General features: G+C 59.4%; 1 protein-coding gene across 1 annotated transcript; it reads right to left on the reverse strand.

The window, feature by feature from the left end:
• On the reverse strand, positions 1-27897 carry DUSP8 (dual specificity phosphatase 8). The gene is made up of 6 exons (XM_075162763.1): positions 27667-27897; positions 21247-21385; positions 4259-4425; positions 1830-1989; positions 1505-1628; positions 1-1118 (listed from the first exon to the last, which is right to left on the reverse strand). The coding sequence occupies exons 1-6, from the start codon at positions 27895-27897 to the stop codon at positions 23-25; spliced, it is 1917 nt and encodes a 638-aa protein (XP_075018864.1). The 3' UTR covers positions 1-22.

Consider the following 27897-nt stretch of genomic DNA (forward strand, 5'->3'; position numbering starts at 1 on the left):
CTCCAGGCACCCCGGGGGGGTGTCAGGACACCTCGATGATCTCCATGCTGCCCGAAAAGCTGGACTGTTTGCCGATTTTGCCCAGCTCTTCCCGGGCCCTGCCCTCGGACATGGTCTCCTCAAACTCCATCTGGCAGCTCCTCCGCTTGAACTGCTTCTCGGCGCCGGCCTCCTCGTGCCAGCTGTGCCGCCCGTCCCGCGGCTCGGCCCGCGCCTTGTCCCTCAGTCTGATCTCACAGCCGCCCGCCACCCCGCCGCAGCTGAACGGCGGTGGATACGGGCCGGCGCCGGCAAACAGGCTCCCGCCGCTACCGCCGGCGCCACCGGAGTCCGTGCCGAAGTACCAGCCGGCCTCGCCGGAGGGGGTGCCGGGGGACTCCAGGTGCACCCCACTCCAGGCGGCGGTGCTGGTGGTGGTGCCAGGAGCGGCGGCCGGCTGGCTGAGCCGCGGCGGCAGCCCGTCCTCGGCGCCGGGGCTCTTGCGTGCGGCGCAGGCCCCGCCAACGTTGAGGCTGAGCCCGTGGGCCGGCGAGCCCGCCGGGTGCCGGTGCTTCCGCCGCTGCCTCACCTTGGCCTCCAGCAGGAGGTCGGGCCCGCTCGGCCGGTCGGGGCTGTCCGCCCCCGGGGAGAAGGGGCCGAGGCCGCCAGGGCCCGAGGGGCTGTCTAGCTTGCAGAGTTTGGGGGCGTCCCCGGGGCCGGGGGGTCCGGGGGGGTCCTGCCGCAGGCCGGGGGAGTAGGCGGACTTGATGTCCAGGGAGAAGGAGCGTTTCAGGCGGTTGGTGTCCTGGATGCGCTCGGAGGAGAGGTGCAAGCCGTTGAGCCCCTGCTGCAGGGTGGTGGGCGACAGGACCTTCGGGGTCCCGCCTTGCCGCTCAGGGTCGCCGTGGGGGGACGCCGAGTTGGCGCCTCTCGGCACCTCCTCGGCCTTCTCTGAGGTAGGTGGTGGGGGGTGCCGGCTGCCCTCAGCCGCCTCTGCCGGGTCCTGCTGGGCATCCCCCTCGCCCCGGTCGCCCTTTGACTTCAGGGCCTTGAGGAGCTTCAGGCTCCTCTCGTACTCCAGGAGCTGGCCCAGAAAGTTGAAGTTGGGCGAGATGGACGGGCGACGGTCCTTAACGAACCTGCCAAGAGGCACAGACAGCCCCGGTTGGTGCTTGGTCCTTCAGCAGGTCACCCCTACTCTCTCAGCCTCTTTAGGGAGAAGAGGCATCGTCCAGGACCTCCTGACCAGACCCTCCGAAGAAAGGGGTCTTGGGGAACCATGGGGCCTTGGGATGCCCCAAGGGTAGAGCTGGGACTGCCTCCCCGCTCCATTTTACTGCTCCCAACCATTCCTCATTGCATGCGCTTTATGAAGGGAGGTTTGGTTTGGTTTCACCGGGACTCAGCCAAGGCAAGACAGAGCTTCAAGGAGCTCCCACCCTCTCCTTCCGGGCTCAGCTTGCTTTCCTTCCCTGGAGTGAAGCATCCTGGCATAACCCCTCCCTGCCCTCCGGGGAAAACTCACCTATAAGCATCATCTGACGACATACCCATGGTCTTCATGATGTAGGCGATGGCGATAGTGGCCGACCGGGAGATCCCGGCCAAGCAGTGCACAATCACCTGGCAGCTGGACACCTTGGCCTTGTCTGGTAGAGGAAACAGAGAGAAAAGCATCGATGCGGTCAGAGATGGTGAGCAAAATGACTCCAGCCTCCCTCCCCAAGCCTCAACCCCTTTGTGTGAAAGAACAAGGGTTGCTGGGAGTGAGACCATGAAGGACAGAAGAAGAGTTCAGGTTTTGGAGGCTGAGAACTGGAGGGTCTGCAACCATTATAACAAAAGCTCACCAATGAATTCAATGGACTTGTCCAGCCAGGGAAGCAGCTTCTCACAGTAGTTGTCGTTGACAGGAATGCGCATGAAGTGACTATCACAGATGAAGTCTGGCTTGGGACAGGAGTTGCTGGCGTTGAGGACATAGCTTATCCCGTTCTGCGTCATCAAGTCCTGGTGGGAAAGAAGTGATTGAACGATCAGCTGAGTTCAGCCAGCACTGAGAGCTGAAGATCTGCCTTGCCATGCACTCCCTGCCTTTTCCCATCCCGGTATTTTCTCTTGTGGGTCTCCCACTGCTGCCTTGGCCGAATTGATGGTCTCTCAGCAGAGACCAGCTGAGAAGGTTCCGTCAATTTAGATGACATAGGTTTGAACCTCAGCAGATCTTTACTTTGGGCTAAGTAAAAATAAGCAAGACCAAAGGGACCTGGAAGGGCGTCCCACAGGGGAAAACCCAAGAACCCCAGTATGAGAGGAATAGGAACATACAAGAAAGAAAACCAGCAAAAACTCTGGCCGAAAGCTTTGAAAGTATCAGCTAAGGGAGGGAGGAGGCATCTCACCAACAGAGCGGGGCGAGTCATTGGCAGCACCCTATGTTAACCAATGTCAACCCATGTCTTTGCCCCCACGCCCCTCAGAAACGCAATTGGGAGTTCTCACAGATTTGTTAGTTGTGTTGGGACACACACGCTCTTGTGTTGGGACACAGGCAGGTGGTGAGGGGAACCATCTCTTCCCTCTTTCTGACACTGGAGTGAACCTGGACTTGTTTTCTGTGACTCTTCTGCTTTGGTCACTCAATGGCCACCATCACTGCCCATATTTCTGACTCAATAAAACGCAATGGCACAAGGGAAACCTTAGGTAAATAGGGTCAGATGAAAAACTGCAACGAGTGGGTGAAGTTCGACCCACGGGCCATCCATCAGGGAACTAGCTTGCTGGGTGCGTACTGCTGCATCCACACCAACCTCCACTCCTTCCCTCCCAGGGCTACGGCCAGCTTCACCTATATGCAGTGCTGACACCAAATTTATGGCTCATCTGACCCCTCTCTCTTTCCCCATCCCATCAGATTATTAGGTATCACCTGTACCACTGGGGACAAGATGCTTATAAAAAATGGGGGAACATCTGTGCCAGCTGCTGGGTCTCAGTGGCTGCTCCGCACTATTCCAGGGAAGACCCAGAATTAAACGGGAGGAGAAAACATGGAGACAAAAGAGTCCTTCCACACGTCAGAGTGCATGGAGCTGCCATGTGGGATCTCTCCTTTGCAACGTGCTGGAGAAGAGAAGCATCGCCCGTGATGCAAGCATCCGCACTTGACCCCGCTCTGCTGCCTATGAATAGAGCATCTTCTGGCCACATTGTGGGGATGGCAGAAAACACAGCTCCAAAAGATGAACAAAACCCTCCGAGGAGGCGGGGAGGGAAGGAAACCATCAATTTCCCTGCCTGACATTGGCTCCTCAGGAGACCGCACCGGGATTTCAGCCCTGGCTCTCCAGCGGCCGGTTCCTGCCCGCCCCGGCAAGCTCTGCAGAGCCCGGCCTCGGCTCGGCGGAGCCAACCCAGCTCCCGGGCTCACATTCTTGGCATTTTTCTCTTTCATTTCCTTCTACTCCCTGTATATAATTTCTCTCTCCCTCCTTTCTGTCTCCAACCCCCCTCCGGCGTCGTGGTCCCTCTCCCCCCTCGCCTGCCCCAGGCGAGGACGCCTGGCTGGCTCCCTCCTGCCCGCGGTAGGCAGGCGCCCGGCGGCATTTTAACTGCAATTCCTCTTTCTTTCTTCTCGCCGTTATTTTTCCTTTAAACAAAATTCCTTCCCTGGCATGACATCACAGCACAGCCCTTCCAGCACCTTTAAAAGGGCACTGTCCCTCTTTTTTCCTCTCTACCCACAGCAAAACTTTGCTCATTTTTGGCTCTCCTGAACAAGCCCCTGCCCCTGGCCAGAGCTGCCCGTCCCCGCGCTGCCGCGGCTGAACACCCCAGTTTGCTTCCACTCTCTCTCCGCCTCCCAAGGGGATCGCAGGTTGCTGAAACTGGTGTCATCTGGCAGCCTGGCTGCCTAGGTGGGTGGGTGCAAAGCTGGCTCCTGTTCCACATCTCCCTCCAGCTGTGGTAACACCCCCTCCAAGCCCAGGTGTTTTCCCGGCTGTGCTCCTCCTGTCCCCAAGTTTGCTACGGGCACTTGGGAAGAGTTTGACCACCCCAAAGCTCATCAATATAAGATGACTCATCCTGCGACCACACTGCCCGGTTCTGCCGGGCTCTGCCTATGCACTCCCTGCCTTCAGCCTCCTGGTAGGGTCAGACGACCACGCGTGGTCCTCCCACTGGGCAGGAGAAGAGTCCTTAATGCCCTCACCCCTCTGCATGGCTGGGGTCCCAGATGGGACAGGGCGGACATGTCCCCTCAACAGGGCCGTACCTTGTTTAGGACGTCTTTCTGGGAGCCCAGGTAGAGATGCGGCAGGATGCGCGTGGGGCCGACGTTGGCCACGGGCAAGCACGGCTGGGAGATGCTCATCGGCAGGATGGCAGCTGGCTTCCCCTCACAGAGCCCCGGGAAGCAGGATGAGAAAGTGGCAAAGCCTCCTGTGGAGAAAATGGGGACATTGAGCTTGTAGCAGCGAGGCCGAGACCATCAGTACCTGGTAGCCCGAGCCCGGGCTGGAGACAAAGCAGTGATAACCCTACAACACTGAGAACGGAGCCTTGGAGGAACAAAAAGCCACCAGCCGCTGCTAACCAGTGTAGACACTTTGTGATGACTGTGCCACACAAATGGAGGAAGGAATGGAGACCCAGCTCTGATTTTTCTTGCCGCAGCTGGATATTAGTGCACCCCGTCTTCGCAACTTCATTCAGACAAACGAGAGGAAGAGAAAGTCCTTTTCTTGGCTGCCTACTACTCTGAGGACAACCAGGGTGACTTTTTGATAGCAAAACCCTCCAGGGCTGGATGATGACAAGCAAGCCCACTGAGGTACAAAGCTCCCTGGGCTGGGGAGGTCTGCCCCAATGTTGCCGCAACGGCTACACTTACACATTCTGAGAGATGCCCCCCCTGCCCAGCCCCACCGAGCCTATGATTTCCACCACATCGGGCCGGACCGGCGCATCGGTACCTGCAGGCCGTTGCCGTTTTTCATGCTCTGACCTTACTGAATGTGACAGCAAGCAGCGCCCAATTTACTGCACCGAGCTGCTGGGCAGTCATACCCAGCTTGAGCATCTCCAAGCCCGATAGTGAGAGAAAACTTCCAGCTGGGGTTGCGGTAGGTGGCATCTGATAGCCAGACCCATCGCCACGGTGTCTGGCACGGTCAAAAGCACGGTCTAAATGTGAGTGAGCCTGCCTGAAAGCCAGTGTCCCCGGCTCAAGCAGCAAGAGCACTGACTTGAGCAGGGCAGCAAGCGTTGCCCTGCCTGCATGGTGGGCAGCTCGGGGAGCTGGAAAACCCCCAGTGCTGTTGCATGTCCTGCACGGTTGCATAAGGCCACTGGTGATCCTGATTTGCTCTCGCTCATTGATCCCGTTCTCTGGGGTAGAGCCGGGTCTGCCTAGTGGTGGCCCAACCTCACGCCCCTCCAGCTGAGGACATCTGGGCAGCAGCTTGGTGCAATGAAGAGGACCTTGGGTTGTATCCACCCAACCAGTCTCCCTTGAGGTTTTCCCAGTCATGCGAATGAGCAGATGCAGCTTGACATCACTCAAAGGACAGAGGAGACTTCGGGGCTTGACCACCTTTGACTGTTCGACCAGGATGCCCCCATGAGATCCTTCTGAAAGTCCAAGTCTCTGGACTCAGCACAATGGGAATCGCTGGCCCATCTCCACAGCTAAACAAGACCTTTTAATGAGCCTTTAGTAAAAACCTTTCCATTCGGTCTCTCTCCCCTTCGGAAGCAGGGCAGCCTTGGCACATTCTCAATTTACCTTCTCCAGCACCTTACCAGCATTTCTGCCGACCCTCCTGGAGCACCTCCCTGGCTGCTGGTGTGGCACCCAGGCTCTGGTGGGGTATGACTGGTGCTGCAGACAACCCGCCCACGTGTTTGGGAGGTGAAGGTGATGGAGAAGCCAGAGCAGTGCACAAAATCGTGCTCACACCACCTGGGAACATCCAAGGTCCTCCATCACCCTCCATCTCAGCAGCTCCTGGTGCCCATACCCACTGCCCCAAGAGGAAGGTGTCCTCCAACCAACCTCTTTCCTCCCCTTTCTTATGTTTTCCTGGCTGGCAGCTAACACAGCTCCCAGCTTCAAAACCCGGCTGAGCCGGGAGGGGTAGGGTTAAAGCACCTTATCTTCTCTAGCACTTCCTTTTCTCTGGCTCCCTCCGAAATGACATCACCTCTCAACTGGGACATTAAATCAGAACGAAAGCAGGAGGCCCAGCACAGGTGCAGCGCAGCTCCGGTTACTGCTCATCCCTGCGCTGCGTCCCCATTGCCAAGGAGCGTAAATCACCGGCCAGAGCCCTGCGTGGACACGTGCGAACTCCCCGCTTTGCTCCGCGCTCGAGCGCACGCCGCTGATGCCTGGGGGATGCTCGAGCAGAAACGTTGCGGGAAGGGTTTCCTTCAGCTGCCCCCAGGGAAGTCTGCAGCACACGGGGTCGAGTGGGGCGCAGATTTGATCCCTGGACTCATGCAAAAAAAAACCATGGGAATTTTTCTGAAGGAATGGGCACGTTTTTGGGGAGCAGGGTGCACGTAAGCACAGCCCTGGGGATCGGTGCCTGCTCTGGTCCCCAGGTCCCCAGCCTCTCGCGCTCACTTGTACCCGTCAAGAGCCGCCCGGGGCTGTGTACGGCTTCATATCGCTCTTTAAAAGCCGGGAGCGCGGGGTGATCTCATAGCTAAAGCAGGTCGGGGCACGCCGCTCTCTCCCCCTTGCCCGCCTCCGCCAGCACTCGCCCGGCAGCAGATCCTCTGCCAGCCCTGCCCGGGGAAGTCCAGGCAGGGGCAGAGGGGGCTGCGAAGCAGGCGGGGATGTTTGCAGAGAGTGGCAGCAGCACCCTCGGCTGCGGTGCCTACCCCAGTACGCTGCCAGCAACCGGAGGATGCCGGCACCCGAAATGATGCCCATAGCTTACCCCGCTTGTCCCAAGCAAAGCCTCAACCCTGTGTCTGGGAGCTCGGGCATGCTCCCATCCCGCCTGTCCTCATTTCCCCCATGCTTGCAGCTGCTGAGGGCAGCCCGGGCTCGGGGGAAACCCTAGACATGGGGCTGGGTACCCGACGCCATCCCAACCTCGAAGCGATGCTCACCCCACCCCACGCCGGCTGCTCTAGCATGCCTTTCATTTTTAGAAAGCGAAGCAGCTCTTCAAAACAATCCCAAAGGCAGTGAATGTCCCTGGCTGGGCTCCAACCGATACCTGGGCTTTCCCCCCTCCACACCCCGGGCTATGGATCCCAGCTTTTGCTGGGAGAGAGCGGCAGAGCCCCACGGGGTGAGGAGGCAGGGCAGCACTGGGTCTTTCTAGTCTTTCCTCTTTTATTCGTAGTGCTGGTGCTGGGAGCACCATTTCTCTTGGCACGTGGGGAATTAAGCTCGGGAAGGATTTGTATATGATGTGGAGCGGGTGCTTGGGGATCTCTGGTTTCTTCTTGATGCTCCCCTCGAGCCTGGCGAGGGCTTGCTGGGGAGGAGTTGGTCCCTGAGCGGCATGGCCCCACGCGCTGCTCATGGCTCCAGCGCTCCTGAGGGCTCTCAAAACCATTCCCTGGAAAACTCGGTGTCTTCCTGCCTCCTGCAATTACCTGAGGCAGAGGTGGGGCCCAGGAGGAGAGGGGGGATGTTTGGGCACAGGGAACCAGGCCAGAAGTGGGGATGCCTTCACTGCTCCTGCTGAAGATGGAGGAAGGAGGAGCCAAGAACCAGCATCAGGCAGGTTTCTGGGAGGGCTGGGGGGTGAAAATCAATCCCAACTTTAGGGGGTTCATTCAGCAATGCCCCCAGAGACATAAAAACCCTCAGTGGTGTCCAGCTCAAGGTGGGGCTGAAGAGAAACGCAGCTTTCGGGAGGGAGGGGAGTCCTGTCACCCCGCCAGAGGAAAGAGGGAAACCGAGACACGGGGTGTTGCAGCCACTTAGTGCCAGAAGAGTGCAACAACTGAAACCTCATTTCTTCTCCCATCCCGGGCTTCAGTCATGGGGTGCTGACCCTCCCTTCCACCTCCAGCAGAGACCCCTCCGGGCCAGCCCCCAGCCCTGCTCTGCATGGCCCTGGCAGCAAACAGAGGAGGGGGAAAAACCCCACAACTTCTCCCCCATTCCCACCTTTGCCAGGCCCTCCCCTCTGCACATTTTCCAGCTGAACATCTATGACAATCTCCCAGTGAAACTGGATTTGTTGGGAGAATAGATGCCACAGAGGGAAGGCGGCCAGCCCGGGAATCCTTCCCGAGCCCATCCATCAGCCCCAGGGGAGATGCCAGTAGCATCTTTGAATAAGCCCGTGCAACTGGTGGGGAGCCCTGTGACTTTTCCCCCTGAGCAGCAAACTGCACAGTGAGGAGCCCCTTTGTCAGTCCCTCTTTACACCAGTGGCTGCGTGAGACTATGAGATGGCTCTAACCAAAATGAACAAAAAGCCCCCGTGCTGGCGCTGGGCTGATGGACATGGAAGGAGATCAGAAGGTGGAAGGAGAGAGGTGTTGGACTGCTGAGCTGGGACCCTGCCACACCTGGGGACCCTTCCGCTGCCTTGGCCGTCACCCTCAGGTGGTCTCTGGGGACATCCAGCTCATGGCTGGGGACACTGACAGCACCTCAGGCATCACCCATCACCTGCAAGTTGTCCTGCTCCCCTCTCTGCCAAGGCAGGGCAGCAGTGGTGGTGCAGGGAGGGTGACGCAGAAGGTGACAAAGTCCTGGCTAGGGACAGGGATGTGGTGTGGCATCGATTTCCTCCTGGTGATAAGCCCCAGCTTTAGGGCTTTACAATCCGTTGAGCTGCACGGGATGTTAGGGGAGATGCTGCTGGGGATAAAAGAGAGGTGTGGGGCACATTCATCAGGGCTATCCCAGCTCCCTACTGCTCCCTGCGTCCCTCCCTGCTCCGAGGCCATCTTCTTAGGCTGGAGGTGTAAAGTGGAGACAGGGGAACGACGGGGCTTGAAAACCCTCTCACGTCTCACTCTGATGGCTGCAGACCGTGCATTCACCTCCGTCCCATGGACTCACCTCCTTCAGAGTCCCTTGAAACAACCCAACAGCTCTGGCCTCGATGTTGCGCCCCGCCGACTGCGAGAAGCCACAAAAGGGCTGCCCAGGGCACCTGCCTCAGCCCAAAACCGCTCTTCGGCAGAGCCACGTGCCTCTTGAACACCCCCAGCCCCATGAGTCTCCTAAAAGCCCCCCCAGAGACACACCGAGCAGCAGGGACACGTCCTGTTCGCCAGCCTCCCATGTGCATGGTGGAACACATCCAACCCAAAGCCCCCCAGCAGGAAACAGGGAAGAAGAGGTGACATGTCACCCCGCTGTGCCACCAGTCGGTAGCAGCAAGGAGGGGGGGAACAGGCACAGCTGGAGCTGCAAACCCTCCCTGGGCCAGCAGCCGCCGCACCCCACCTCCTCACCCCCAGCTCTCACGCCAGGAGCTGGCAGGAGACCTACAGGGGGTATTAAAGAGGTGGTTTATAGCCCACCCTCCGTGCTCCTATAAAGAGCAGCAGCCAGAGCTGCTCAGAGACCGGTTCCCTGTGCAGGTGCTGCAGCTTTTGCGGCAGCCTGCGGCCCCACCGGTGGGTTTTACGCCTGTGCTGGAGACCCTTTGCCCCCCTAAAGCTCCCGGCGGCCGAGGGGGCTGACAGAGGCCGGGCTCTGCCCAACTCTCATTAAAATGCCTGCGGTGGCTGAGAGCTGCTGCCAGGGCGGCACGTGGCGAGGGGCAGCGGGGCATGCAAGCGAGCACGCGCCTCGGCTGCTGCTGGAGCAGCCGCCACGCCAGCACAGCTCCCCCACCGCTGTGCCGGCTCAGTGGCCAGGACGGTGCCTGGATGCCCCCTCCCCATCACCCCAGCTCCCTGGGGACACGCTGCTCCCAGTGCCCCGACACATCTGTCCCCAAGCGTTAAACCACCTTGCTGAATTGAGGCACGGCAGAAGATGACGAGAGCTGGGGGGACCTGCAAAACTCCAGCCCTCGCCTGCACCGTGCTCAGCCTTGGCAGGGCAGTGAGCCCGAGCGTTCGGCGGAGCATCTCTGCGGCAGGTTGAATTGAAGGAAGGAAAAGCGGAGGGGCCAGGCACACCGCACGTCAACCCCCAGAGCCGCTGGGAAAATCCCTCTTTGCAAAACGCCGTCTCCCTGGCTCTCGTGCTGAGTGGGAGCCTGTTGGTGCCAGCAGCTAAGCCGGGCGGCGTGATGAAACACCGCTTTCTGCCACCCTTACTCACGGCGCTCCGGGAAGCTCCGGGGCTTCCCACTGCCTGAGACGTTCCTGAGTTTCCCCCCCTGCCTCCACCCTCGCTGTTCCCCTCTCGGCGCTGCAGCCCCCTTTGCTTCTCCCCAGCCCTGCCAGCAATGCCCGGTGCAGGCAGCCCTGCCAGCGATGCCCGATGCGGGCAGCCCGCTTGCTTCCATGCCCTTCCCACCCACCCGGGTGAAATCCCAGTGCTCCACAGCCTGGCCAACTCGCCCTCTCCTGGCTGATGCTCTTTTACTTCCACCCATCTCAGTGCATTGGAGAGAGATGTCCGGTGCTCGCCTGGTCCCCCCCTGCGTCCCCCTGCCCAGCCCCTGTGCTCTCCCCCAGCCCAGGTTTCACCCTCCCTTCACTCAGCACCAAATTTCATCACCCCACTGCTGGCTCCTTTTTTTTTTTCCAAGCAGTGGGGATGAGAAAGCCGATGAATCAGCCCTATTATGGATTCATGTGAATTCCCCGTTTCCCCAACAATCACCCCGAACAGCCTCTGCCCATCTGCTGCTACATCACCCTGCTGCCTCCCAACCCATGCCAGCCCCCCCTGGCCTTGCAGGCTGGTCCCAGACCCCCCTCCCGTTCTCCCAAACGAGCGGAAAACATCCTTCAAAAAAAAAAGGAAAAGCGGCAGAAAGGAAGCCCTCCACCCACACAACCACGGACACGTTCCCCGAGCTGCTGGGCTTGATTTTCCTCCGGTGACTGTGCCTGCTTTGGACCAGCCTTACTCGTTCTAAGTAAAGAAAAATGTGTCATTTCCAGGAGTGACTTATTACTAATGACACCATCACTGGGTTATGTGCTTCATGCCACAAAAACCTGTCAAGCACTTTTAGCAGGCTCCCATTTTAAGTGGTGATGGAGGGGAAGTTTCTTGATTCAACCCTTTGGTAATCTAGGTCATTCCAGGCTCGGCATATTTTTAAGCTGCTCCAGTTAATACCCCCTTCCTCCGCTTGCCCTTCACCTTGGCACTAGAGGGTGGAAACACTGCAAACCCCCTTTCTGAAAGAAATCCCCCCCAAAGATGGGCAGGCAGCAACCGTGCTAGCGAAGCGAAATGGCTCCGTCGGGCAGCTGCCTGGGTGCGGGCAGCAGCGCAGCGCTCTGTCAGCCCGTCGCTCCCCGCGCACCTCGCCGCCCTCGCTCCCCCTTTCCCTGCTGTGCACCCCCCTTTGCCCGGGGCGCGGATGCCCGCAGTCTCGGTGACCCCTCCAAACCGGCGCCCGAGGGAGCAGAGATGCTGGCGGCAGAGCCTGCCCTGGCTCCCGCAGCCTTCCTCCTTCCCTCTTCCTCCTCCTCCTCTGCTCTGTCCGTGTCCTCGCCAAGCTTGCCTGGATGGAAAAGGCTTCAGGGGACCCCAGAGTGGTCCCCCCGTGGCCAGGCAGCCTCATCGGACCCCGCGCCAGGTTGGAAAGCTGCCTAACGCCGGGACCGCTGCAGATGCCCCTGCCCGCTGCAGGCAGCCTCTCACCTGCCTGAAGGAGCTGCCCCCTCCGTGCAGCTCCTTTCCTGCTGCTGCCCGCAGGACCAGGCTAGCTGCCTCCGCAAGCGCTTCCGCACATTGCCCGTGGCTGGGAACTGGTGATCGCTCCCCCTCCGCACGCTCTCCGCTCGCCTCCATCTCCCCGCTCGCCAGCTGCCTGCGCTCTTTGTATCGCCAGCCATCGCGCTCCGCTCCCCGTCGGCCGCTCGGCAAAGGCGATCTCCGTCCCCCGGGCAAAGCAGGGCTCTGAGCAGCCCCCTCTTCCCCCTCCGTCCCCATCGGAAGGAAAGGAGCCGGCCGGCTGACCAACCTCTCATGTCCCTGCTCTCCTTCATCCTCCGCACCCTTATTTTCAGCTTCATCTGCCCCTCGCGCATGTCTGTCCAGAACTGGTCCTCGGAGGGAGCAATCATTACATCCACGGGCATCCAGGCAGCTGGGCTGCGGCTCGCGGGGCACCTCTTGCCTTAACAAAACAACAGCTGGCGGGCAAAGAAAATACTAAAAAACCCAAAAAAGCCCCCCCCGCCCCGCGGCAGAGCACCGCCAGCCTCCCCCAGCTCCAGCCTTCAGGCTGAAAAAATAAAAAGCATAAAAAAAAAAAAAATCGAGCCGGGTAAGGGGGCCCCGGCGTAGTCCCCTTTCCCCGGCCGCCCTCCTCCTCGCCTCTCGTTCCCTGCGTGCGCGGCTCCCGCTCCAGCCTGAATGAGCTCAGCCCATGAGCAACAGCCCTGCTGATCCATCCACCGCCGCGCTCGCAGCGCGCTCATAGCGCGCTCATAGCTAACGGGTCAGGCATGCGACCGCATTCCTTACTCAGCACACAGACACGCAGGAGAACGCCGGGCCTGACATATGCTTCGCTCGCTGCTTAAAGGCGCAACCGCGATTTTCGCGACCGCGGCGGGAGATGAATCGCTGCACCACGCTGGATTCGGCCCCGCGGAGTTACTTTGGGGACAGGGACTTGGAGGGAGGAAGGTAATGCCTGCACCTCATTTCAGCACCAGCCAGGGCGGTGCATGATCAAACCCCGGTGCGGAAGGGGGGATGCGGCATCGCTCTCCGTCCCTGCTCCCTGCTGCCCTCCGCTCGGTGACGGGCACATCCTGCCCCCTCCCCACAGCTGCTCCTGGCAGGACCAACGTGCATCCCCTGGGGGTTGTTCAACTCTGAACTCCAGCGCCAGGAAGGGCAATGCCACGATCTCCGTTTCCCAAGGGGGAAACTGAGGCACAAAAGATTAAATAACTTCTCCGGGGTTCTCTGCTGCAGGGCAAAGCTGGGAAGCAGACAGCAGGTCCCTAACCACCAGCTCATCTTTCCTCTTGATGTCTCCACTGAAAGCATCACCCAGGAGGGATGCTCACCCTGGAGCGGTTTCAAACAGCTGGAGGCGAACGGGCCCCAACAGCTGGCGAGGAAAGGGGCTGGCGCTGGGCTGCTCGCACCTGCGCGCGGCCGCGTCGGATGGAGTTATCTGCCCGGTCCCAGCGGAGAAGGACCGCGGTCTGGAGGAGATGCACCCTCCGCCAAAGCCTTCTCACGTGCAAAAGTCCAGCAAAAGGGGCTATGTAGGAATGGGTTTTCCCGGTCCCGCTGGGGTCTATCCATCAGCGGTGGCTTCTGAAGCAGGTTGGGGGTTGATGCGTTTTCTCCCTTGTATTTATCCTGGGGGAGAGAATTCCTTGTCCCTCCCTTCCCACCCGCGGGACTCCTTAATACATCTCCGCACAGCTCCTTACGAGTTTATTGGTCTGAGCCCAGGCCTCCAGAAAATCATTCAGGATTATAGCAAGCGGAGGAGCGAGGCGGGGGGGCATGTATTGTGCCTTTGAAAATCTGAAGCTTTACGGGCTGAAAAACCCCAGGCTGAGCCATATGTGAGTGACTTCAGTGTTTTTCCTTTGAATGACATCACATGAGATGAGGTCATTGGCATTAACTAAGTGCTCTCCCCTCCCCCCCCCCACCCCGAGCGGAGCCAGCCTCCTAACGAGCCTTGTTGTTGTAACAAATATGGTTTGATTATTATCAGATGTGGGTCAGAGGTTGGATAAAATTCAAAGCGTGCTCCAACTAGGCTGGAAGAGAGAGAAGCAGCCTTCCCCCAAAAGCCACCCTCGGGAAGCGGCTCCCACAGCAGCTCCCCAAGTGGTCTGTGGCCCCCCACACTTGCCACCTCCGTCCCTGCGAGGGAGGGCTCATGATGCTGGTGGCCAGTGGCAACAGCTCCCAGCAATGGAGATGCCTCCATCTCCCACCGCCGCTGCACCAGCGGTGCTCTACCCACGCTGGCGGGCGATTCGGCTGCGACCCGCTCTGTCGGCTGCACTTGGGGCTCCCGCTGGGGTGGAAACCGTCACCGGGTCGTGCAGGGCCAGCGGCCGGCTGGCCGCCCTGTGCCAGCCGAGGGGGATGCTGCAGGAAGCACGTGGTGAATTAGTGGGTGCGATCATCAATCTGTCCCCGACCCAGCGGTCCACAAACACGAATTTGCCTTCCCTCGCTGCCCTCCGGTTGCCTGACTCCCTCAGGCGTGCAAGAGCCCTCGGTACAAGTTATTTTGGTACTGGCAGGTTCCTTCAGGATGCATTTGGACCTAGTTTTCAGCTCAGGGCTGCAGCTAGGGAGCTAGGCACGACACCACCAAGCAGTCTCTGATGCAGGAGGTTCACTGTGTCCCTCTGACCCTCAGCAAAAAACAAGCGAGCAACCCCCTTCCTCCATCAGTACGAGGTCCAGCCTCGTGGAGATGCCACCCGCAGCCACCATTCCCCAGGCAGTGTCCTCCTCCCCATCTTCTTCACCCCTTTGCCAGGACCAGGATAGGAACTGGGAGCCGGTGCTGGGGCAAGCAGAGAGATGAAAGGCGACATCCGTCGTACAGACACACCCCGTGTATCGCCCGCTGCCCCTCAGCCAAGGGGGAGAACCCCACGTTCTCCTCCTGGCCACGCTGTCACCCATCCTGCCTCCAGCCCCCTATTTAGGAGACAGAGGCGCATCGCCTGGGGAGCGATGCCCAGCCCCGTTGGCCTCGCTTCGCTCTCATTGCCACGGCGCTCACCAGCAAAAAACCTGCTGCAATGGGTCGGAGAGACTCATGCAACCTGCCTGCAAGAGCAGGGAGCAGAAAGCCCCTATTCAGCACCTACATACCCATCGCGATGGTACCTATAGCCTGGCACAAGCCTAGCTGGGCAGCGGCCAGCGGTTCCTCTCTTCAATTATAATAATTGCCAGCGCCGACCCTTCGCAAGCGTGCGGCACCGGCCCGGGGAAAGGGGGAGGCAGACGAGGGGAGGCAGGTTTCTCAAAAGGAAGGAAACCATAACTGGGCAGCGGCTCCTGCCCATCGGGATCTCTTACTGGGGAAGTTGCCTTCCTCCCGTCGGCTTTCCAGAAATGAGAAACGAAATTATACGGTGGTTTTGTAAGTCTTGGCAACCGGAGGGCTGCTCTTCCGTAAGACCCTTCTCCTCCATCCCCCTCTGCCTTCGGCCCTTTCGCTCGCCTTTTCTGGGTCCGATGGTTAAAAACACGGCCGGAGGGGGAGGGGAAGCTCCTCAGGGTAATTATAGAATCGGGAAAACAAGTTGTCTGACGACAGCGTTGCTAAACAGGGAGGTTTAGAGCATAGGTCTGGAATACAATCAGCTCGCACATACGTGACCTGGCTTAACCCCTCCCAGGGATGCAGCCGCCGGTCCTGCCGGGGCCAAAACCCTCCCAGGCATCTCCCGGTCGTGGCAGAGGGTGGGAAGGGGGTACCTTACCCCGCCGCCTTGCCTCAGGCTGCAGAGACCGGGAGAGGTCCCTAGGGCCACCACCGGGCTGGGTGGCCGGGGTTGGATGCCAGCACCCACTGGATGGGGGCTGGAGGGTGAGAAAACACGGTCCTGTCCTGGCCAAAGTGGTCCCAGACGGCTTTGCTGCGGGAAAGAAAGTAACTCCTCCGGTGCCACAGACCCAGGGATGCTTTGTGCGAGGGGGAGGGAGGTTCGGAGAGTTACTTAAATCTCCAGGACTGTAAAAATCACAAACCTTGGTGTTACCATTTGAAGTCCAACTTCAAGTGGCTAAAGCCAACGCTGTGATTTTTAAAAAAGCGCCTCTGCCGTTAGGCTGGCAGTGGTGCCCTCCCTCCCTCCCTCCGGACAGCCAAAAGAAAAGCATCACCGCAGGCAATCCCCCCGCGCCCCACCACCAACGGCCTGAGAAAAGCCGGGCGTAACGCCCTCCACAGCACTTCTTACCCTTCTCCCGTTCCCGAGTATCACGCGGGCAGTTTGTAGATGAAGAACAACCAGGATCCCCATTCATATTATTTGCAAAGCTGGTTCTTCAAAACTCCCAAATCTGGGAGAAGCAAGAGATTGAGAGTCCCACCTGAGCGCTCTTTCTCGTCTCACCCCAGCCCTGCACCCTCCTTATTCGTACCCACACTCCTGCCAGCCAAGCATCTGCTTCTTTTGGTTCATCATAGTAAGCCATGGAGATGCCCATGGGTGGCAGAGGTGCTTGTGGGAGGTTCAGAGGCAAGAATTAGACTTCAGAAGAAAAACTTGTGGGTACCTCTGATGGATTCATGCCAATAAGTCCACAAGCGCTCTTAGATCTTGCAGTCTGAGGGTACCTGGAATAGCCCTAACGCTTGACCTACGTGCGCATCTTCAGGCCCGTGTACCGAGCAGAGGCTCTGCTGGAGTCAGAGGACAAAGTCCACCAGCTAGTGCATCCCCCAGGAGACACGCTCACATACCAAAGTCGTCCGATGAAATCGTGACGCTGTCCAGAGTGGGCGATGAAGAAGGTGACGGTCAAAGAACCAGCTGCAGCGGAGTGCTGCAGACAGCTTCTGAGTGATGACCAAAGTGTGAGGGTTCGGGGTATTTTCTTTCTTAGGTTTTAGATTATTTTTTTCTTACATTGGGTTTGTAAAGACGCCTCGATCCTGGTTCTGGATCCTGCTAAGCTTTTAGTTTCAGCCACGACAAGTTTTGCAGATTCCTTTGTATTTTTGCTGCCTTTTGGATGCACACGCCGTCTCCAGCTCCTGGGACTCTGACTAAAAGCAAGCCCACACTGCTCTGCCCTGCCTATGCGCTGCTTTTGCACCTGCCTAGCTCGGCTTTTTGCATTTATCTTCTCTTTTCCTCTAAAACAGCCCCAGCCCGATGTATTTCAAGAGGAGCAGGCAGCAAGGGAGATGTGATGCTGGCATGTGGCTTCGCACCAACACAACACGCAAAAGCATCGCGGTATTTCCAGCCAAGGATGCGCAAAGTCACATTCAGCTGCCCTGATGTTTAACCTCCTTTTAGGACTGTCCCTATGCAGGGGGAAAAAAAAAAAAGTGCCTTTTCTTTTTTTTTTTATTAAAATCATCTGTCCCAGTCCTTGCTTCTAAAATAATTCCAGCCAGCGCTGAACCCACTCCCGCCTGGGCAGCTCAAGTCAGCTCCTGCAATGGAAATCCCCTTTCCTTTTTCACTACTTCATTTTGTCCGCTCTGAAGTCACCTGCCTTTAGTAGATTCCCCCAAAATCCCCCAAATCTCAGCCCCCTCCAGATCCAGATTGCTACCGCGCAATTACAACTCTCCCCGGCCGCGCTGGCTGATCGCGGCACTGCCGGACCGGAGCGGACCCGGGTCAGGGCCAGCGCTGCCGAGGCCAGCCTGCTCGCCGAGGAGGAGGATGGCGAGCGGAGGGCTGGGAGGGATTTCTTGCTGATGATATTGTTACATTCTTTCCGAATCCTGGGAGTAAACAGACGCTCCAAATTTAGAAAGAACAGGACTGGAAAATTTAAACATTCCTTGAAGAATTGGTACAAAAGGAGGGGGGGGGGGGGCTGAAGATGATCTCACACGTGCTCCCGAGCCAGATGAAAAGCTCATGACTCGCCTTCAGAAAGCAAGCGAGGGGCCTGTTTCAGGTCGGAGCGCGATATCGCAACGATAAAGCTCCCCCAGCGCATGAAACCGCAACGAAAAGAGCCTCTGCCGTGCCAGGTCCCAACCCCAGCGGTCCGGGCTGCGGGGACCACCGCTGCTGGCCACGCTGCCACCCCAGTTTCATCTCCGGCTGGCATACGGCTGCGGGCGCAGGAGAGAGGAGCCTGGCACTCAGCCCAAGGACAGGATGGGTGCCTGAGCATCATCTGGACGAACATCCCGAGCCCTCGGCTATCGCTTTTAGCCTCTGAACGGGAGCAAAGGAAGATCTCCCCACCCTCCGCTGCAGCTGGACAAGCGGAGAGGAGCTGGTGAAGCTCAGCACCCAGGAGCTCAGCACTACGCTACGGCTCTGGCCGGGCTCCAACAGAAGAGCTGGCACGCGGGAGCCATCAGGGAGCGATGGAGCCAGACTGCTGCTGCTGCTTCATAAACAGATAATGGCTGTTAATAAAAACCAAGCGGGAGTTTGCAAAGGGGAAGAAGAAGGCGGAAAAAAAAAAAAGCAAAGTAGGGAAAAAAAAAAAAAGAAAAGCAAAAAAAAAAAAAAAGGCAAAAAATAGCCAAAAAAAAAAAAAAGGCAAAAAAAGCAAGGGTTTGTGCTGAAGTAAACAAAGGTTAAAGAACAGTCAGGCTCCTGCAGGAATAGCAGAGCTGGGCTGGGAGGGAGGGAGGGGGCATTACGTAATGCAGGAAAAATGTTGGCTCCATTCAGTTTTCCACCACTTCATGTGATGTCAGGAAAACCATATAAATCAACAGGCTTTCTGCTCCCACGGATGGAGGGCAGCAAGCAGCACTATTTATACTTACACAATTAAAAAAAAAAAAAAGAAGAAAAAAAAAAAAGGGAAAAAAGAAGAGAAGCCGATGATTTCCAAGACTGGGAATAATTGACTCAGATTCCTCCTTCCCAGCCCGCTGGAATCGCTGCTTCTGGGCTGTTAACCCTTGAGGGGTCCCCGCCGCCGCTCCTGCCACCCCCAGCTCCCCTGTCCTCGCCCACCAGCCTCCACCAGCTGCTTCAAGGGTCTGAAGGACGATGGGTTGGAGGCGAACAAGAACGGCCAAGCATGGCGTTTGCGCGAGATGGGGACACTGAGGCACGGACGTGCGTCACCCCTGGAGTAACGTCTGCTGGGGCTGAGGAGAGCTGGGGAGCATGGAGGGGCTCGGGAGGTTTTGGGGCTGCGGAGGGCTGGCACGTGGGTTTGGGGACCCTCAGGATGGGGTTCCCTGGGGTGCTGGCATCCACTTAGGGACAGGCTGAGATTTCAGGGCAGGACCCGCAGATTTTGGCAGCCCTGGCCAGCCTGACTCCCCGCTGGGGTCACAAGCCACCTCCAGGGAGGATCCAGGCACCTCTTCTGGGACACGGGATGGGTTGGGGCAGGACGAGGTGCCTGAGCAGCGGACAGACCGAGGGGTTAAACCCCAGCAGGGCGAGGGGGTCACAATCAGCCCAGCCCACGCATCCCCCCCCCAGACCTCCCAAGAGCCGCCTCTAAAACCACCCGGCTGCTGCCCGCACGGCAGGCAGGAGGAAGCTGCGCCTGTCGACAAGCGTGCCCAGCCTCCCCCAGACGCTCTCCGCAGCCGCTTCCAGTCACGATTTCCATGTAAAATGCCGCCGCCATGACCCAGTGTTCTACATTTCGGTTCCCGTTTTTTTCCGCCCGCTGGCGGCCCGCGTTCCCCGTCAGGCTGCGGCCCTGCAGCGCTTTTAATTAGGGAGGTTTAAGCTTTGCTTGGCCCCTAGCACAGCCGCACCCCTGCTTGGGGGTCTGGGCTCCTGCAGCCCAGGGAGATGGAAATGGCTGCCCTGAAGATGGAGGATGCGTGCGCCCAAGCGGGGTGCGGGTTTGCTCGTGGGGGGCTCAGCGGTGGCCATGCTGATGGCCGGGGGGGTGGCACACCACCGGCACTCACCCAGCATGGGACGGGCGGGGGTCCCCCGAGCCTCCCCTCGCTTTCCCAGGGAGGAGAAGGCTCCAGGGCTTTCAGGGCCACCTCACCCAGCCCCATCCCTGCTCCAGGAGGACTCGGGGCGGGGGGTTTGCAGCCGACACATGGCGCTGCCCCTCGCCCGGCCCTGGGAAAGCGGCGGCGGGCTGGGGGGTGCCAGGGTCACACCACGAAGGCTGTTTCCTGACCCATCCCGGTGACTAAGCAGGTTCCTTCCCAGATGTGACCGAATCCGCCTTCTCCTCCTCCGGCACCGTGTGCCAAGCCGTGCCCTTGTTTATGCCGCGACGACCTTGGAGCTGCCGGCGCGGCCACTGGGTCAGGCCGGGGGCTGCCGTAGCAAGCTCGCTGCGGCGTCCTCCAGCGCTGGCCTCCGCAGAGCTCCTGCAACCCGGGCCACGCTAATTAGCTTTAACGTGATTTCGTGTAGTCCCTGCTTGCTTTTGAAACCCTCGAACGGGGGAGTTTATTCCTGCTATTTCTCTCCTCCGTTCTCCCCATCACAACGCAGCTGCTCTGATTCAAGAGCACTTAACCATGCCGTGCGTGAGCAAGGCTCCCTGAATGCCACTTGCTTGTGCCACCTTCCCCATCACAACCATTCCTTCCCAGGGTTTGTCACGCTGCTGGGTTTGGGGGGGACGGCCGCTCCCTCCATCCCTGCGATGCTCCAGGGACACAGAGGTCGGTACCCTCTGCCTCAGCCCCAAAGCGGTACCCAATCGCCGCAGGACGAGGACGCGCTTGGGGAACGGAGATGTTCCCCGGGCTTTCGGCGCTATCTAGGAGCCTGGCTGAGCTCAGCGGGATCGAGGGGCTGCGTGGGGCAGCGCCTGCCCACCCCTCCGTGGACAGAAAGCTTGGAGGTGGGCAGCCAGCCAGGCAGATGCCCGGCCGTCCCAGCCGTGGGGAATTAAAGGCAGCTTTAGCTTTCCCTTTGGCAGCTCGCTGCCTCCTTCTCCTCCTCTCTGCTGGGTCAGAGCGTTTCATTCACCCGTCGCCTGCCTCCCATTTTGCTCTGCAGAAGGGCTGTAATTAGGGCAGCGCGTGCCTCCTCCTGCCTGCGCGCTCGCGCCCGAAGAGCATCATCTCCAGCAGACCCTGACTCACCCAGAGATGACCCTCTGCCCCTGCCCTCCTTCCCCTTCCCTTTCCCAGCACATCCCTGGATTTCCTCTCCTGCCCTCCCTTTAACAGCGGCGAGAGGGAGCAGAGCGCCCGAACCAGCTCCGGCCCTTGGCACGTTCACCGGGGATGAAGCAGCGCCAGGATGGGGGAACGAAGGGCAGCTTTTGGGTGGCCGGACCCGTGACACCACGACCCCTCCGTACCCTTCACCCTGGCTGCAGGCGCAGTGGCGGGGAGCTGGCCGGCGCGAGGAATGAGGGCACTGGGGGGACCCAGCGACGCCAGTGTGGGTCGAGCCTCCTCGGTCCGCGTGCGGGGACGCCCTCCGACGCCACAGCCACCGGTGGCCGGGAAAGCGGGTGCAGATGGACACGTTTGGCCCATAACTCCAGACTAAGGGCACGAGCACCAAGGGAAGCAGGGCTCCTACCTGTGAGGATGGAGACGCTGTGGAAACAGCTGTCCAGTTTGCCCAGGAGGATGGAGAGGAAGCTGTCGGCAGCCAAGCCGGTCACATCCCGCGTGCTCTGGTCGTAGACCACCACGTCCTGGTGCTCCTCCGCCTCCACCTGCGGGGGAACGGCAAAAACTGGGCGTCAGAGAAATAGGTTGAGCGCTGAGGATGCTGCTGCCCACACCACCACGGGAAGCAAAGCTGAATTTAGCTGTCACACCAGCAGGAGACCCCAGCTCCAACGCTGTCCCCACAAGCCGGCTTCGCTGACCAAACGCAGGGTCCAGCCAGACTGGGACTCTGCCCCACGGCTCTGAGCGAGTATGTCGGCACAGACGCTCGTCGGAGCAGCCCCAGCAACTGCGAGCGCTTTTGAGCATCTTACCCAAAATAGGGTCACTCCTCCTCATCGCCCACCCTCAGCTTGCCATTACTTAACCGCGTCCCAGAAGTCGCTGCGATGTCTTCCACCACCTCCTCCCCACCCGACCTTTGCCCTCAGATACTCCTCTGCAGCCTGGCTGGTGTCCCGGGGGATTTGGGGGTGGTTCTGCAGGCAGGGATGCTCCCAGCACAGCCCCCGGGCTGCGGCTGGAGCAAGGGGGGCTGGAGCATCGGCTCTTCAGGGCTCAGCCTGGAAACACCATGCCCAGCACAGCAACACTTCTATAGACACTACCCCTCTGGAAGCTCATCCCAAACCTCCTGCGGATCACCCCCGAGGGCTGAAGGAGAGGGAAAATCTCTTTTTTATCTTGGTGGATGTTCAGGGGGATGCTCTTTCTTCCTTTTGTAATGCATGGCGGGGCTTGAACACTGCAGAGATGTGCTGGGGAGAGGGAAAGGAGCTCCTGGGCTGCTCTCACGGGACTTTACGTGCCACAAACAGCATCCAGCCCTGCCGCCGCTGCAGGGGCGGGTGCGATGGTGGGGTACCCCGCAGGCAGGCAGCTGTCTGCAGGCAGGAGTCCCCCCCGCGCCTGGTGATGGCTGGGTTGCAGCGAGAGCACTCAAGGCGCAGCTGGCTGTTCCTACACCTTCCTGAAGGTCCAGGCATTAAAAGAAGATAAAAATCCTCGCAGAGGCATGGCTCAGCGCATCTGCTGAATAGCCGGGTGGATGGCATACGCCTGCCCTCCCAGCCGGTGGGGTAAGGCACATCCATCACGCTGCGGGAGGAGGAGGAGGCAGCGGCGGGCAGGGAGGAAGGATCTGCACCCCCGCCGCTCTCTCCTCTGGCTTGGGTTGGAGCTGCCCATTGCCCACCCCCTGCCCGGCCCTCTCCGAAATCTCTTTAGGAGACCACTTGAACTAGGAACCACTGATGGACACCCTTTTGCTGTCTCACTGCCGTGCCTTATCTTACCACTGGAGCGGATTCGCTCGGGGTTGCTGTCAGTATTAATGCTGCTTTCACACCCTGCTGCAGGTGCTTCCCTGCTCGGCAACGTGAGCGCCATCCAAATAAAACTGCAGGGCGCACTGATTTAGCTGAGCTCATCATGTCTCCTCGCCGCAGCGGAAGGACGGCCCCGCACCAACAGAAATCCCCGCCGGGGCACGGCGCGCAGTTCTGCAATAGGAAGGGGGGAGCTCAAAGGAGCCACCCGTCCCCAGCCCAGCACTGGGCACTGGATAGCAAAACTGGCCCCGCAGGTCAGCGGGATGACGGGAGGGATGAAAAGGCAGCAGCAGGATGAGAGGGAAGAGAAAAGGACGTGGGAATTTTAAAATAAGACACTGAAAAATGACTGAAGCCACCTGGGGGTAAGCCAGCTGAAGATCTACCCCAGCATCTCTTCCTCGGCCATCCCTGAAGCAGGACTTTCGCAGGAGGCCATCCCAAGCGCAGCTGGAGGGGAACGTGGTGGCTGCTGAGCCAGCTCGGAGCCGGGAGCCCGCCAGTCCTTAGCAGGGCCACTATCCCTTCAAGCCTCCCTAGCACGCCCTTAGCACATCCCCAAAAACCCAGTCCCCAGCCTGAAGCCCCACACCAGCGAAACCATCTCCCCTAAAACCATGGTGAGGTGGGGACCGAGCTGTGGCAGGGCAGGGGCTCATCCCGGCTGCACAGTCCCGGGCTGCAGGGGAGATCCCAGCTCTGGCCGAGCAGAATTATCCCACAATAGGATTTAGTGTTCCCTCCGCATGGGGAGGCTTTGTTTGGGCCATTACTGCGGGGTTGCTGAGCGACGGCAGAGATGTGCGACACAGTTTACATCTTATTAAAGTTATAAGGTTTCACTCAATGTAAATGCCAAACAAGCGCTGGCCTCGCATGGCCCGGCTGCAGAAAATAAATACCCGGCTTGCTGGGGTGAGGGTGCCTGCAGGATGGTCCTGAGGAGCCCTCGTGGAGCACACAAGGAGCCCGCACCAGCATCCCGGCTCCTCACCGCAAAGGGAAATGAGAGGGAGATGTTTGATCAGGTCCAGGGGTCTCCCATGAACGCAGGGGAAGGCACAGCCCCATCTCTGGCCTTAAACGGACGGAGGTTAAAAGCTCACCGGGGCAGAGCAGGAGGGTAAAGCTGAGAGATGCTCAGAGCCAGACTCCTGCCTCTGCCAGGGGCTGGCACAGGGCAGGGGCACGGCTGACAACAGAGGAGACCCTCCGAGGAGCAGAACCTCCGTGGTGGGAGCTCTCCCATGGGGGTTGCCCATCACCCCAAGAAATAACCAAACCCCCAGGCATCACCCTCCTGAAAGGGTCCCCAGATCCAGAAAGCAAGGGGCAGCGGGGCCAAGGCACAGCAAGTCTTTTGGCCCCAACTAGATGTTGAGTGGGGCTTGCAAACCCGCACATGCCTTTGAAAAGCTGCTGGCCCACCCCAGGGCACCTCCCCGGGGACAAACCTCCTCCCTGCCAGCATCTCGGTTGGGGGGGATGGCCAGCCCGGAGCGGGGACCACCCGGCCAACGGCTCCAACCAAACCCCAGCGGAGACCATCCATTGCCTTGGCGCCAAGCCCAGAGCTCCCCATCACCCTCCCCAGCTCTGACTGGAGGTAATTCCATTTGGTCCTGGGCACTGGGTGGTTCAAGGCAGTCCGGGTCCCTGCTCCGCCTCTCCCTGGCTGCCAAGCAGGGATGATGATGCTCTACAGGTGATCCAGGCTAAGATAAGAGTGAGCAATTCTTATTATCCCAATTACTACCGACATCTCAGTCACATATTGTTTCAAAACACAGTGAATCACCCCACTGAAATAACAGGGCTTCCATCAACATAAAGAGCAGCCAGGCACACGGCTCAAAAATAAGCCCCGGCTTTCCCTCAAGCAAAACAGCTGCTTGCAGAGCCATGCTCCTAAAGCAAATAAATAAATATTCCCATCGCCCGAAGAGACCCTTGTCATGCCTCAAACCGCGGCTAGAGCTGCTCTGGAGATAGCTACATTTCAGGAAGCGAGAAGAGGTCAAGAGGTGGAAAGACTTTCCAGGGGGATCTTGAAGAAGTGAAAATTTCAACATTTCCCTCAAGAAATGCTAGTAAAACCCCCAAGCAGGAATTTCCCATAACCTCTGCCCCCCAAACCTGCACCAAGGAGCTGAATTATTCCAGTTGTTATTGGAATTTATTATCGGGAGAATTTATTATTGTTAATATTGGGAGAAGGGTTCAAAACCAAAACCAGAGCAGAACACTGGTACCATTTTTGTGCAGAGGGAGACTATTGCTAATTGGGAAATGAATGGCTGCTGCAGTTTCCCAGCTGGACACCACGGGAAGATGCACGTGCCCAGCGGGATGCGGTGCACAATGGGGCTCGGGGAGCGGTGGCTTAGCTATGCCCATGATCGTAGGCACATTTCATTGAAAAAAACAAAGAGATTTTTATTTTCCCCATTTCTTCTTTCCCACCAAATGGTCCTTTCCTTGCACCAAAAAAGCCAGGAGCTGCTGTTATCCCACGGCATCGCTCCACACCACAGCACCCAGAAGCATTGTTAATGGTACCCTTCCTTAACAGCGGTATGGAAAAGAGGGGTGCGAGCACTGGGAAAAGCAAATTAGACAAATGCTGTCACCCCCCCGCCTGCGTGCACGCAGGAGGAGCGGAGGGGAGAGCCAGGCGGGGTTGCCCAAAAGCTTTGCTCTGTATCAGCCCCTGCATCCTTCCCCAAAAGGCAATCGCTGGCCGGGGCATCGCCGAGCCGGGATGCGGGGGTCGAGCTCTCTTTGCACTGGGCAGGCGAGGAGGAGCGGGACGAGGTGGGGGCTCAGGGCTGCCCTTTCCCTGCCCGGGCAGCCCCGCGTCGCTGCCGGCCGCCTTTGTCTCGGCAGCCCCGGCCGGCCGGGAGCAGGAAACGGGAGGAGGGCGGGAGGCCCGTCAGGAGGAATAATGGGGCTGGACAATCGCGCCACTGATGTCACCCTTCCTGCCATCTGCTCCCAACGCCAGCCGTGCCCCCCGTTCCCTCCCGCTTCACCCCACCGCCTCCCCCAGCCCCGGTGTGGGGAGCCAGGGGCAGAGCAGGGATGGCAGGTGGAGGGGGGGAGACAATATGGGGGTAACGGAGGTCTAAGCCAGCTTTCAGCATCCCCCCCTGAGGGTCTGTGCACCTCCAGGCAGCAGACCATATCGATTTCTGGGGGTCCCAAAACATGTCCACCACCCAAGTGGCTGAAATCGGAGGCATTGGGGAAGGAGAAAGAGGGAGAGGAGAGTTCATCCCCCCAAAATGCAAACTCGCAGGTGCGTGCATGAAAAGGCTTAGACGCCCCAAGCCACGGCCACCACCCCTGCGTTGTGCCAGATGAGGATACGGCTGTGACCCCCTTGGGTCCCCCCCTCCAGCTTCCCAGGGCAAGTGGCTTAACCTGAAGCTTAATTAATTCCCGGGCTGCGTGCGCTGGGAGAGCCGGCGCGCAAGCGGCGAGCGCGGCAGGGGCCGCGCAGAGCGGCAGCGGGGGCATGCTGCCTCCTGCCCACGGATGTGCCGGGAGAGATTTCAGCCGTACCAAAAAGAAAAGGAAAAAGCCGTGAATTAAAGACGGTGGCAACGCCTCTCCTCCGCCCCCCCCCAGCACCCCTGGTTATAACCGCGTCCCCAGCCGGTACCCGGACCATTACGCAATGATCCAGGAGCGGGGAGGAGGCGATTGCTCCTTCTGTGGGGACAGAGCGGGGACCGCCTGGATGGACCAGCCGACCCCTTTGGGAGCCACTGCTCCACTGCGGCTGCCGAGCTGCAGGTTTGCAGGCATCAGCTGACGTTAACTCTTCCATGCTTCCCCCTTCCCCATCATCCTCCTCTTCTTCCTCCCCCTTGCGCATCGCTTTTGCTGCCGCTGCTGCTGCCGCTCCACGTGACGGCGGCCACTGCAGAGGTGACCCTCGCCGGGAAGAGGGCGGCCGCGCCGCTCTCCTTCTAGCTTGAGAAAAACTGATTATTCTGCTTTATTCTCCTGGGGATTTAAGAGCAGCTAAAGCCGTTCAGGAATCAGTCTCTGCAATCCCCTCCAAATCGCCCAGCCCGGTGCATCACCGCGGCAGATTGGCGCGAGGCCGGCCCCCCCGCGCTGCGAGTCCCCTTGATCCCGGCGGGGTGATGTCACCGACAGCCAATGCGGACAGCGGTGGCTTCGTGGGGCGGCGGGGGGGGGGACACACCGCAGATGGCTCCAGCTGGGCCCAGCATTTGATTAATCGCCTGAATTACCCTCGCTTTGCCATAAAATTACAAGGCGGGAGCGGGGAGGTGGGGGGGAACAGTAAAAGCCAGCCGGCGGGAGGGCGGGCTGTGACGGCAAACCACCCTGCGGCTCGCCCCGCGGCCCGGCACCCACCGGCGCAGCATCCCGGCGGAGGGCAGGACCCGGCACCACAGGGGCACCCGGCGCTGCTCTGGCCGGGGCTCCAGCCCGGCTCCGTGGCTCAGAGCCACCTCTATTATTTAAGCGGGAGCGATAGAGAGAGGAGCCTGGGAGAGATAATATGCCATGACACCGGATAAGAGCTTCTGGCGTCACAGGGGAGGAGGATTACATGTCCCTGAATGGAGTTAGAGATGACAGAGGGGAGGGGAAGAGTTTTTAGCAGGGGATTAAGCTTACAGCTCCAGGAAGGCTTTGGGGGGTTGTTTGGTGATGTAGGACAAGTCCTAAGGCTGATATACCTGTTAGACCTGCCTGGGGAGGGCTCCTGGAGCAGGGAGCCACGTCACTGGGGTGGGGGCAACGAACCGGTCCCAGAGGACCGGCCACAGCTCTCCAAAGGGTGCCAGAGAGATGCTGGCAGATCCTGGGGTCAAGGGATGGAGGAGGAGGATGCCCATACCAGGCATAGACCAGCCCTTAGGCCAGTCTGCATCCCACCCCCATCCTGCCCCTTTCTACTGGGGAAGAAGGTGCGAGCATCCACCAGGAAAGGTGAGGGTCAGATCCCCTACCTTCATCTTGGAGGCGGGCTGGATGAGCTCCGTGATGGAGACCTTGTCCTGCTGGAGCCTCCTCTTGACGAGCTTGGAGCAGCAGATGTTGACGGAGCTGAGGACGTGCCAGGAGTTGTACTCCACGAAGGAGCGGCTGTCGATGACCAGGGTGCCCTCCGCTCCGTTCCTCAGGAGGCTGGCCAGCTTCTTCGGGTCCATCACCTTGCGTGGGAGCCTGTCCCCAGCCAT

The sequence above is a fragment of the Calonectris borealis genome, chromosome 14 (genome assembly GCF_964195595.1).
Source record: "Calonectris borealis chromosome 14, bCalBor7.hap1.2, whole genome shotgun sequence".
Taxonomy (NCBI): Eukaryota; Metazoa; Chordata; class Aves; order Procellariiformes; family Procellariidae; genus Calonectris; species Calonectris borealis.

What these genes read in the sequence shown, in the direction of transcription:
- DUSP8 (XM_075162763.1), bottom strand. Translation starts at nt 27,897, where the DNA reads ATGGCTGGGGACAGGCTCCCACGCAAGGTGATGGACCCGAAGAAGCTG. An exon ending in CAGCGTCTCCATCCTCACAG is followed by an intron (nt 4,426 to 21,246) that starts GTAGGAGCCCTG and finishes TTTTCTCCACAG; the next exon opens with GAGGCTTTGCCACTTTCTCA. An exon ending in TCGTCAGATGATGCTTATAG is followed by an intron (nt 1,119 to 1,504) that starts GTGAGTTTTCCC and finishes GCCTCTTGGCAG; the next exon opens with GTTCGTTAAGGACCGTCGCC.